Source organism: Denticeps clupeoides, chromosome 1 (genome assembly GCF_900700375.1).
Source record: "Denticeps clupeoides chromosome 1, fDenClu1.1, whole genome shotgun sequence".
Taxonomy (NCBI): Eukaryota; Metazoa; Chordata; class Actinopteri; order Clupeiformes; family Denticipitidae; genus Denticeps; species Denticeps clupeoides.
In genome coordinates, this window is record NC_041707.1 from 10,986,255 (window position 1) to 10,998,763 (window position 12,509).

At 42.2% G+C, this 12,509-nt stretch overlaps 2 protein-coding genes across 7 annotated transcripts in view; both read left to right on the forward strand.

The window, feature by feature from the left end:
- Nucleotides 1-6: 6 nt before the first annotated feature.
- On the forward strand, nt 7-5,815 carry napba (N-ethylmaleimide-sensitive factor attachment protein, beta a). Its single transcript, XM_028975994.1, has 11 exons — nt 7-398; nt 728-807; nt 948-1,064; nt 1,194-1,240; nt 1,339-1,416; nt 1,508-1,563; nt 1,654-1,738; nt 1,822-1,926; nt 2,961-3,029; nt 3,914-3,964; nt 4,957-5,815. The coding sequence occupies exons 1-11, from the start codon at nt 301-303 to the stop codon at nt 5,056-5,058; spliced, it is 888 nt and encodes a 295-aa protein (XP_028831827.1). The 5' UTR covers nt 7-300; the 3' UTR covers nt 5,059-5,815.
- Nucleotides 5,816-8,072: 2,257 nt separating this feature from the next.
- LOC114792083 (kelch-like protein 29) overlaps nt 8,073-12,509 on the forward strand; it is an 81,177-nt gene continuing 76,740 nt past the window's right edge. The window contains exons 1-2 of one of the 6 annotated variants that reach the window (XM_028982980.1): nt 8,073-8,325; nt 10,756-10,829. Coding sequence is in view for 2 of the 6 variants with exons in the window: in XM_028982944.1 (XP_028838777.1) it covers nt 10,800-10,821 (22 nt within the window). In the remaining 4 variants the exon portion in view is untranslated. Of the gene's footprint in view, nt 8,326-8,625; nt 8,884-10,755; nt 10,830-12,509 lie in introns of those variants that run through there. The other 5 variants (XM_028982962.1, XM_028982944.1, XM_028982971.1 and 2 more) reach the window with 5 other exon arrangements.

Genomic DNA, 12,509 nt, shown 5'->3' on the forward strand with positions numbered 1-12,509 from the left:
CAGGGTGGGAGCCGAATCCGCCGCATCTCTGCTTCGTGGGGTTTTGCGGTTTGTTTAAAAAAAAAAGGCAAATCAGTGATATTCCCAAACGTATATTCCCGACATGTGTTTAAACGGCTTGTTGTTTTAGAGGGAACGGATATTTGTTGCAATCCAGTGTTGTCGCGGTGCTCCGGTAGGCGGCGCCGGTGGTCGGGTGCGGGTAGCCGATGAGAGGACGTTTCCACCCGCAGCATCCTTCGCTCCTGCGTCGTCGCCGTAACCATCTCGTTGGGGGAGAGAGATAATTCACAAAAAAATATGGACAACTCTGGCAAGGAAAAGGAGGCCATGCAGCTGATGGCGGAGGCCGACAAAAAAGTGAAGTCGTCCGGATCCTTTCTCGGGGGGATGTTCGGGTGAGCCGCATTTTATTTTTTGCTTTTATTCGATCAGCTGATCGCGCAAGCGGGGCTCCCCACAACCGCCCCCGCGCACGTCGGTTCATATATATTTTTTTGCACCTAAGCCGCATTTTGCACCAACAGCCCCGATGGTGCTATGAAACGGGATGGCATGGTGGCCGATGACGGGGTACAGTCCTTGCCTGCGGCCACCGGGAGTCATGTTGTCCCAATGTCACACTGGGTTCGGCCATCGCGATGGCCTGTGTTTTTTTTTTTTTGTTCTTTCTTTCAATCTCTTGTACGTTTTAGACCAGAGACCGTCACGTGTGTTCTCTTCGCAGCGGGAACCACAAGGTGGAGGATGCGTGCGAGATGTACGCCCGGGCCGCCAACATGTTCAAGATGGCCAAGAACTGGTCAGGTGTGTGGCGCACGGTGGCGTTCCGTGCAGACGGGCATGCAAACGACCACGGTCGTCTTTTTTAATCCGTTGTCATTGCATTTTTTATTTCTTTTTTATATACCCCCCCCCACCCACCCCTCCTCCTCCTCCTCCCTCAGCCGCCGGGAATGCTTTCTGCCAGGCCGCTCGCCTTCACATGCAGCTACAGAACAAGCTGGACTCGGCCACTTGCTTTGTTGACGCCGGGAACGCTTACAAGAAGTCGGATCCACACGGTACGATCAACCTCATTAACCTCTCAAATACCTGGACTGCTGGCAACACGGCAGCAGCAGTTCCAAACGGCTTTTAATGTGACACGGCAATAACCATCTGCGTCCTCTTTCCTTAAACCACCGCGACAGAGGCCATCAACTGTTTAAATGCGGCCATTGAAATATACACAGACATGGTAATTTGCAACATTTCTACTCCAAAAATTCTGATTGACGACTCCCCATTTCCTGCCTTGTTCCGCGTAATTATGCCCGGACGAATGTTCGCTTTCAGGGGAGGTTTACGATTGCTGCCAAGCACCATATGACCATCGCAGAAGTGTATGAGTCCGAGCTGGTGGACATTGAGAAGGTACGGCCGACTGCCTTGGCGTGCCGCGCCACGCAATATTAAACGTAGAGCCGGCGCAGGTCAGCCAGGTGATTGTGTTTTTCATCTGTAGGCAATCGCACACTATGAACAGGCAGCAGATTATTATAAGGGAGAAGAGTCCAACAGGTAAGGGAGTCCCTCGTGCTCGTAGTGTATTATTCACTCTCACGCCTGTGTGCCCACCGCTCTTAAAAGGCCTTTTTTATTTTTTTACAGCTCGGCCAATAAGTGTCTCCTGAAAGTTGGGTTTTTTAGCGCCCAACTGGAGCAGTATGCGAAAGCCATTGAAATCTATGAGCAGGTTTGTGTAGAATTTTGTATAGTGATCTTTGAAATATTTCTGAAAAAAAAAATGTGTAACATCATCACCTAGTGCTTTCCCAGGTTGCGACCAACACAATGGACAACCCCTTACTGAAGTACAACGCGAAGGAATACTTCTTCAAGGCTGCACTCTGTCACTTCATCGTTGATGAATTAAATGCGAAGGTAAGACTTCAGAAGTAAATTGGTCTTGCCAATTTCAAGAATCAGAGGATCAGTTCTCAATACGCTCTCTTCCATATTCCCATAACGGTGAACGGTCCAGTTCTGGGTTTAAATTTTCTTTTTTTTTTCTTGTGGGAGCCATCATTGCTTGATGCAGCTTTAAAGGTCCCCTATGAAAATTTCACACTGTGAGATTATTTAACATTAATACAAGTTCCCCAAACCTGCAGTTCCCATAGCCTGCAGTGGCTAGAAATGGCGGTATGTGTAAAGAATGCTTTGGCCATTCTGCTTCGCCGTTCAGAGAGCAGCAGCTCAGACAGTCAAAAATCTGGAATTTGTCCCCTTATGTCGTCATAAGGGGAAAGGTTACCTCCCGTTTCTCTCTGACCAGGAGAGAAAGCATTACAGTTGCTTGGTAATTGAATGTAAATATGAGCACAAATGTATAATTTTTTTTAGTTCCTTCATGTAGAACCAATGGGACACGACTTCCTGTCTGTGCCACGGATTGGGAATGGTGTTGATGATGTCATTTCTGCAAATACCCTCCCACTTCTATAGGCCGCCATCGCCCCGCCTCTCTCCTCCTCATTAGCATTTAAAGCTACAGACACCAAAACACTTGGGGAAATCTCATTGTGAGACTGGCTCAAAGTGGCTGTAATTCTGCACCAAGTCTGAATTTCAGAAATGGACTTCAGATACAGTATTAGGGGACCACTAACACCTATATAAAAGCAAAAATATTTCCATAATACGGGGCCTTTCAATACAATATAATCTCCTAAATACCTTTCACGTATGAACTAAATAATGGAGTAAATAATAATCTGAACGGACTGATCTGTTCATCTGGGTGATGGTGATGGCTGAATGAGATTTCCTGAGATTTATGGTCACACTGATGCTTTATGACCATTATTGCCTATAGCTGCATTGACTGATGCCGTGAATCCAAACACAGAAGTTCATGTGAAATAAACATCTCTGGGATGCTGACAATTCATAACTTGTTCTTGTTTGTTTTACAGCTTGCCATTGAGAAGTATGAGGGCATGTTTCCCGCTTTTTCTGATTCAAGGGAGTGCAAGCTTTTGAAGGTAAAAAAATTGGGCTTGGATATGGACTGTGTGAAATATGACCTCTGTTCTAATGCATGGCACTAGTTGTCCACCAAGCTTTAGTTTTTATTAGTACAATATCTTATATTGCTCTTTATGGTTAAGTATTACAAGGATAGATACAGATATAACACATAAATGGCATTAAATTAGTCTGCAGGCCCACTTAACCAGTTTTCTCCAGAGGCACTTCTTATCCTAATGAGTATTTTTTTTCACAGTGAATGGGGATATTAACTGGACCACACTGAGCATATTAAGAATAATAATAACTCTGCATTTAAACACAGTAACTTTGGATCATTTTGGCAATCGCAGATATTCCAGCATGTACCACTAGAGGGAGGCAGAGTACCAAGAATTGTAATATATTTTCCAGTTAATTAGAAAATATTTTTTATTTCTCACTGGCTGTGTCTACATTAAAATCAGAATCTTTTTGCTTGACAACTGCTAGACAACTTATGCCCTCCAAAATGAACTCCGGTTCTGGCTTTGTGTGTGTGCACGCTTTCCTCATGTTGGCATGGGTTTCGTCTGGGTTCTCAGGTTTCCTGCTGCCTAAGGCATGGACATGTGGCATGTGTGAGTGAATGGTGTGTGCATGTGTTTGTGACCTATGGTTTCCATGCCCTGCACCCAGAGTGTGTTGTGGTGGTGGTGACGTTGGTCTGGATTCAGTGATTATGGATGGTGAGTGAGAGAAACTATAATCATGAAAAAAAAAAATCTCAGTGCCTTTTGGGAACTCACTCTGGATAGATGAATTATCAGAAAATTAGTCAATATGATATTTACTGTTGAATTTTTTAAATAGTGCATTCTGAAATGGTCATTAATTTATCGTTCTTATCTATCTGCAGAAACTATTGGAGGCTCATGAGGAGCAAAACAGTGAGGCTTTCACTGAGGCAGTAAGTCATAATTAACAGTCTACATATTTCTTTTGGTACATACATAGCACTATGTATATCTTTATGAAGTGATTGTCATTGTGAAACACAGCACAGCACACGGTGCACACAACGAAATGTGTCATCAGCTTTTAATCATCACCCTTGGTGAGCAGCCATGAAAGGCGCCCGGGGAGCAGTGTGTGGGGACAGTGGCACCTCATTGGCACCTGGGCGGATCGGGATTCGAACTGGAAACCTTATAATTATCCAATTTCTTTACCCACTAGGCCAACCACTGCCCACTTCCCTATGCCAGAAATATTTATTGCAAAAATTGATATTTAATTACATTCATATGTAAAGGGATGCATTAGAGTGTCATTATCACTACCAGTCAGTCAAAATGGCAGGTTATAAGGAACTACGGCATGACCCTTGTGTGGTGTTCAGGTCTGTGGGGCCCATTTAATTGTTTACCAAAGGAAAATGATGCATTATAATTATCATTTAAACCTGGTATTCCTTGACTTTTGCTCATTTTCTGTGAAGAATGTATAACGCAACACAACGACTTCACACTGTAGACCACCCTCTTGATGTCAACACAATGAGATTTTTCTGGATAAAATTCTGCCACGACGTCCTGTCTGCGGCAAACATTGTGGTTGGTGAAAAGTGTTTGTGATGTCATTTCCGCGAATTACCTCCCAACTTCTATAGGCTGCTCTCCTCCTTATCATTCAAAGCTTCAGACACCGAAACATAGCGTAATGAGATAATCTCATTGTGGGACTGGCTAAAAGTGGCTGTAATTCTGCACCAAGGCTGAATTTCAGAAAGAGACATCAGATACAGTATTAGGGGACCACTAAGACCTTTATAAAAGCAAAAACCTGATACAGCAATAAAACAAGCAAAAAACCTACCGAGAAGCTACTTTGCTTTTTTTATTTAATTATTAACACTGTAAGACAAACTGGTCCCAGTTACATAACTATGTCATTTTTTAGGTGAAAGAATTTGACTCCATCTCCCGCCTTGACCAGTGGCAGACCACCATGCTCCTCCGCATCAAGAAAACCATCCAGGGAGATGCTGGTGACCTCAAGTGAACCACCCACACGTTCTCACCCATCCACTCCATTACTGTGTTGTTTTTGTGTCTGTCGGTCTGGTTAAACTTATCTGCAGTGCTCCTAAATATAATATCGGCGTGGTACTGGATGACAGGCTGTTTGAAAAAGATTCCCCTGTCTTAGTGTTGTACTAGACTGGCATCAAAGCCATAAGAATATCTCATCTCATCAGTAGGCTGCTGTGAAGGCCCATCGATGTGCGCTTCCATTGTCCTTGGTATCTACATCTTTGCAAGAAGTACAGTTAACCTGTACACTCTTGGGACCATTCGCCTCTTCCTCATGTTATTGCTGTTGAAGCACTGTTACTAGTTAAAATCACAGTTGTCATGTCCTCATGTGTGATGGCTGTTGCATGATGTCCAATCATCGGTCAATAATGTCAACTGGAGAATACCAGGATGCTGTATGTGCAATCTCCATTTAAGATGAATAGCCCCTGTTTTGTTAACCATTGGTGCCACAATTGTTTTTCCAGTGTCCTTATTGTTTCACAGATGTACCTATGATGAAAGATATGCTGTCTGATGATAAAAATGTTATTGAAGAGTTTATGTTAGTGATGATTTAAATCATTGCCAGAATGCTGTATATGTGGATGGCAAGAATAAGTTATGTATATCTGTTTTTATTGATTGCAAATAATGTTTTATATGCCTATACGTTTTATTTAAATTTAATTATATGTTAATCCTCATATTTATGACTCATAAACTTCAAACACCCAACTGTCTTTGATGTTCTAATCCTTTCTAGGTACATATATGATAAAAGGAACTTTAAGACTCTACCTATAAGCACATCTTTGTTAAGTCCAGTAAAAGGTATTCAGTATGTGTTCAATATTTTGAGTAAAATGATTAGACCAGAGTATAAAATATCTCCATATTTTCTTGTCATTTCCAAACAATGTGGATTATTAATTAATTTGAAGTAATGGTTAAATAACCTAAATGCTTATTTTCTTCCTTAAAATGCATTATTTTCTTACTAATTACATAGAGGTCCATAAAGGTACCTGTCACTATTTTTTTCATTGTCCATGACTATTAAACATATGGTTATAATCTAAAATATACGCATTAAAAGCAGCCATCATGCCTTTCATACCCACCTTTTTGGTGATTAGTATAACTATCATGAAAATACTGTAATATCCAAATAAATCATCTAAACTTAGCCCACATTTAATATGACCTATAAGCTGTAAAATTCGATTGAAATCAAATGAATCTGTTTGCAAAGAAAATATTAAATGACATACATTAAATTGCTTCCAATAAAGCAATTTAATGCACACCCTTTAAACTAATAGTTTGTTGAAGCGTCTATCTATCTATCAGCTATCATTTGCTTCCTACAGCAAAAGCCATGGTTTGCAAAACTCCACAGCACGCAGACTATGACCACTATATTGTACACTATATTGCCGAAGGTATTGGGATGCCTACCTTTACACCCACATGAACTTTAACAACATCCCATTCTTAATCCATAGGCTTTGGCATGAAAATGGTCCACCCTTTGCAGCTGTAAAAGCCTCCCCTATTTGGGGAAGGTGTGTGCTTATGGGAATTTTTGACCAGGAGAGCGTTTGTGATCTTGGATGTCAAGACCTGGCTCACAGTCTCCACTATAATTCATCCCAAAGATGTTCTTTGAGGTCAGGGCTCTGTGCAGGTCAGTCAGGTTCTTCCACAGCAAACTCGTCCAGGTCTTTATGCATCTTGCTTGTTCACTGGCACACAGTAATGTTGGAACTTTACACTTGGCACACTTGCCACTCTGAAGTGTTCAGTTACTTTGCCTTAAAGGTGCCACTCAACAAGAAGAAGTAGACATAACACTGTAATGCAGACCTGAATATGTTTCTTTTACTAAAATTGGAAGTCAGTTAACTGAGACCTTTAGGTTAAAAGGCTGGTTGTTATGATTAGACTGTTGGCTAGAGACAGATAACTGAGGGAAAAAGGTGTACGTAAAATCTTAATTCATGGCCTCTCACAGGTGAATCTGCTGTATACATCTGAAAGGCAGCCCATCTTTTTATTCAAGTGCCAGTGTGTTTTTTTGATCGCCTTTGCTCATATAAGCATAATAGGTGGCATTACAGGGAAAAACAAAACAAACTGGGTATTGATGGCAGATGACTGTAGGAACCTAAGACCAGCAGCCACTAGATGGCAGTCAACATCATATGGTGCTTGACTTTCCTGTTTAACACTGAACTGCCATGTAGCTGATATAGTAGTAGTATAGTAGTAATCACTATTGTAGTGATGATGTAGTCATTAATTAACTCACAGCATTAACTCACAGCACAGTTTATTTAGGTGTATAAGCACATTTATAATCAACCCACCTAGATCACCTTTTTTTAGTTCTAGATTGACTTAATTAGGTGTTTCAAGGTTTACTTAAATGTTTGTTTAGTTTCATCTTAAATATGGAACTTAATCTTAAAAGCTTCACTGTTATGATTAATGATCATTTTCTTAAACAATAACATGTTTCAAATGTTATTTTTAAATGGAGCCTACATTTGCCTCCAGGGTGTAGACTGCTCTGTTTTGGAACTAAAAGAGAACTACAGTCAGATGAATTTTGAATTATTATGCCCAGGAACAGGAAGTGCAAAACGCCACAAAACATTAGAAAACACAACAGTTAATAGAACGGAACGATGCGCCGAAGCTGGGATTCGGTACGCCCTGAACGGTCACGCGGCGCGCCCTCTGACCTCCAATTAGAGGAAGATCCTCGTTTAATCGACGCATCAGCCCACGTCGCTTAAACGGGCGGCCGCCCGAACCGACCGGCCGAACCGACCGATCGATCAGGCTGCGCGCGAGTGCGTCGCGCGTGCGCGGTGGGGCGCTGCGAGACCGCCGCCGACGGGCGTTTAAAAGGGGCGGGGCTCTCTCTCTCTCTCCCCTCTCTCTCTCTGCACCTCTCTCTCTCTCTCTCTCTCTCTCTCTCTGTGTGGTCAGGCCGGCGTCGGCTCCTCCACGCCGAGCTCGCGCGTCCACGCGGATAATCCTCCGGCCGGAACAAGTGTCGCGCGCGCGCGCGCGGGACGCACACCTGACGCGCGCCTCCGCTGACGCGTTGCCTCTGTTTGTTGCGTCGCTCTTCCTCTCCTTGTGCCGTGATGAAATGAAACGCGCCGCGCGTCCGTAGCGGAGCGTCCCCGCCAAGTCTCCGGCGGGAAGACGGAGGACGCCGCGGGCTGCCGGTAATGAGGTAAGGAAGATGCCGGATTTATTAGCTCTCGTTCCGCGGCCCGTTCTGTGCCGGCGGGGAGGCGGACGGGTTCCGGGAGTTGCGTGGACGGGCGCCCGCCGTCCCCGATATTAGACAAATCAAAGAATTGCGTTTTTTTCCCCCTCATAGTTATAGTTTATGTTTGTTCCGAGTTCTGCCCCGAAAACTACGTTCAAAAGTTGTTCTGACACCAAATAATACTATTTTTTGTTGTCATTTTGTGACCTCACGTCCTCCAGGCCAGTTAAGACTTGGCTCCCCCCAAGTCCTTGAGACGCCCTGAAAGGAGCCTCTTACTTGCTTAAGGATGCTGTCCAGGAGACCTGGCTCAGGGCGCCGAGGGGTCAAGAGCCCGATGAAAGGCAGAGCCGTGGAGGAGGGGGAATGCCGGGCATGATTAATGACTTTCCGTATTAATACCTGGTTAATTCGGGCATGGGCGCGTGAAGGTCAGTGTGGTCCTGGGAAAGTGCCGATAGGACCGCTAAGAACGCGAAGGTGGCTTTTCTGGAAAGTCTTCTGAAGTTCAGGCTTCAGGTGAGCACGCCGCCAGCTGAGGTTTTGTGATGATGCTAAAAACACCGCAGGTGAAACGCTTTGGCTTTACTAAAAAACCCTGATACAATGAAAGTGAAATATTCTGTGGACAAGTCGGGGACAGTTTCACAGCGTTGGGTGGCTTGTCTACTCATTACGTGGCTCGTTTTAATGAGGTGCTTGAGTGATGAAAAATAAGATGCATGTGTCTGTACGCCGGTAAACACACACGGTGAGATGCAAACTGGTACTTCCAGTGAGTTGGGACATGCGGCTCCGAATGCCATTAATGCACAAAGAAACTAAATATTCAGAAAACACATGATTATTAGTTCCTAATAATAACGCTATTCCGGCTTTCGCAATAGGATTAATATCAAGGGATGCGTATTGGTGTGTTATCTATAAAAAATATAGATTTAGGTTCCGGTAAAGTCGGCCCCCTTGCCGTAAGTGCTGTCCGTTTTCTCTCCAGCTCCATTTTCCCACCTCGGGAGCGGGAGTGCGATTTCCCATCATTCACTTCATCATGCCTGCTATGTGGTGCCACAAAGACCAGCAGGAGTCTCCTTACCCAAGGCTTGTATCAAGCTGCTTTAAGAACGGGCTTTTACAAGGACTGCCAGAGATTAACTTTTGGGAGGAATATCACTATATCTGGCAGAACAGAAGCCAACAGCCGCTCAGCCGGCTTTGAATTTATTGGAAATTTCGGCTCCATGAAACATAAAAGCTTTGTAGAAAAGACTTTTTTTTTTTTGAGGTACAGTATAGTGTCAATTGACAAAAGTGGACACAAATGTGAACAGACTGTGTTTTGATGGGTGCTAATGACAGGTTGCACAATAAAATATAATTAATAATAAAAAATAATACTTTTATACCTGCTTCAATAGATGCTTTTTTATCACATTTATCCTTCCCTCATTGGCTAGAAGCACTTGAGTAATTTTTCTATGATGTCTAGCAGGCATAATAAAAGGGCAATTTAGACTTAATTAGAGGACGACCGGCATGTTGAATAGTATAAAAGATAAATTGGAACATTAGTCACTATCGCTGTATCAGCCAAAATAATCACAATTATCGTTTTTCCATTATCACTCTGCCCGTTTTGTTCACACATAACAACTGTACAAAATAAGATTTTGACTTGGTCCCTCCTACCAAATCTTATTAAAACCGAAAAGGCTTTTGAAAAGACCCACAGAACCGTCTCGTCTGCAGGTTTAATTAGAACATCTCCAAACATTCGGCACTAAGGAAGGATCTTAATTAGGCTTTTTTCCTCCGTGCTGATGACTAATGCTACAGGCTGCAGCTTTGGGCCTGTCAATACTGCAGATCCGGTCCCGTCTGATGGATCTCCAGCACAGCAGGTCCTCCTGAAGGAAAGACACGAATCTGCAGCATTAGTGCTGAGGCTGTTCTGACCACTGGGCTTTAGAAACCAATCAATCGGCCAGGTCAAGTTTTTTGCATTTATTTTATAGGTAAGGCGCGTTGTGTGGGTGGAATCGCTGGATTTGACAACGTAGTTCTGAAGTGTGTGACCTTTGAATAGAGTAGACATGTAAAATGTAAAATCCATTAAAAAAAACTGGAAAAAAGGCACAAAAGCTGACATTAAAACAGCAGCCTGAATGAGGCAGCAGCAGCAGCGACACCTATTTAATATCGAACTCTGACAAACTTATCATCTTTAATAGACTTCCCCTTTTAAAGCATTGATGTAAGAATACGTATCTCTACTGTATGTACAGGGAACATATTCCGAATTTATTTTATCCACTCGAGTTCAAGATGGCAGGCTTATCAGTTGAGTAAAATATATTAATTTTAAAAAATATATATTTTTCTCCATTCTGTCAGGAGCTGAGGATTCAGAAGTGGAAAGAATAACCATTTTGACTGTAATGTGCATCCATCAGCAACTTTGTAAGTAAGTAAGTAGCTTTGTCTCTTTTTACCTGCTCCCACAGCACAGTCTCAAGATGTGGAGATAATTGTTCAGTGGAGAGGAGACAACGGGGCAGAGGAGTTTCCAAGCAGAGTTCCTGCCAGAAGGACTGTCTTTTGCATAAAAGCTGCAGCTTGTCATTAGAAATAAATTACGTGTGGCTGCAGGATTCCTGACTGACCCATACTAGGGGGATGTCCTTCAAGGGCTTACAGTCTGTAGTCAAAGCTACGCACAGAACCGGTGAGCGTTTTCAAAAGGATATTTTGGGGGGTTTAAAAAAGCAGTTTTCTTCAGATATCATGTCGTAACCCCCGCTGCCTCTTAGCCCTAGAGGGGGGTCATAGCCTCTTTGGCACTTAGCTTGAGACAGCTTAATTACTGTGTTTGGTGATGTATGGCCACAGATTGCAGGGAGTAGCAAACGTAGGCAAATGTGGAGGCAAACGTGGGAAATTCTAGTATTTCCTCTGCATTTTGGTGTCAGTGTCTAATTACTTTCTGGAAATGGTGGAAATAGAATTTGGTTATAAACTATGAATGTGAAATGCAATTATTCATTATTAAAAGAATCATAGCAATTTTGGAAGCCCAAAGCGATGGCCAGTTACATATGGCTAGATATATATTATTCTTTATTGGGTAAGAATTGTGCTGTTTGAGCCTCTCAGCACCATGATTTTTTTTCAGAGCTGTCATGCAAAATGCAGCTCAGGGATGTATACATTTGAAGGTTAATTGATTTTAAGGCATCATTTAATAGAGCTAATGAAAGCGATCATCTCTCCCTCAGTATGGTGCCCCTCAACTTTAGAGACCGAAGTAACCATATTACATATGTTACATTTCAGTTAATGATAACAACTGAAATAAACAAGAGTACTATGGTAAATTCTAACAAGTATATTTTTTAGTAATAATGTGCAGTTTTCGGGTATGTGAAGGTGCTTTAGTGTGCAATGTATTTGTTGTATTATTTGTTTTTAAGTCTGAACAGTCACAAAATGACCTGTATATTATGTTCATATTTTCATACAATGCTGACAAAAACAAAATTAAATCCATTATTTTTGTGCTATGAGAAATTGAGATGTTTGAGCGTATCTGTTTTTTAATGTGGTCACTACAACAAGCAAAAGTGAACAGTTGTGATCACAGCATGAAGACACGGAGAAATGTCCCGAAAGTAACCTTTCAGAAAAAATCCATATAATGAAAAGCTGTCAGGAAAGTCTCTGAAATCTCCATTAAAAAGCAATTACTTGTAATATCTCAACTCTGACAACATTATTTCAGTAGCACTTCTTAACATTGACTTTCAGACACAAAATTAAAGGTTTTAACAATCAGCCTGTCCTAGAACTGGGCTCTCGGCTTGTCAAAAGAGAGTTCTAATAATGGAAATGTTCCGTATAAGCCTTCACCTTACTTTTATCTAGATAAGTGCGGGGTTCAACCCAGTCATGTTGGACCTTTCATATCTGGTTGTTGAAATATGAGGCAGGAATTCGACAAATCAATAATAATGCACTGCCCTGAATAATGTGACATTTAAGTAACTAGTTACATTCCTGATATTGGTGCTAAGTGCTATGAGAGCTGAATATTTGGTTAAAATGGTAAAATAAAAGATTAAATAAATTTAACAGATCTTCAGGGTTTAAGG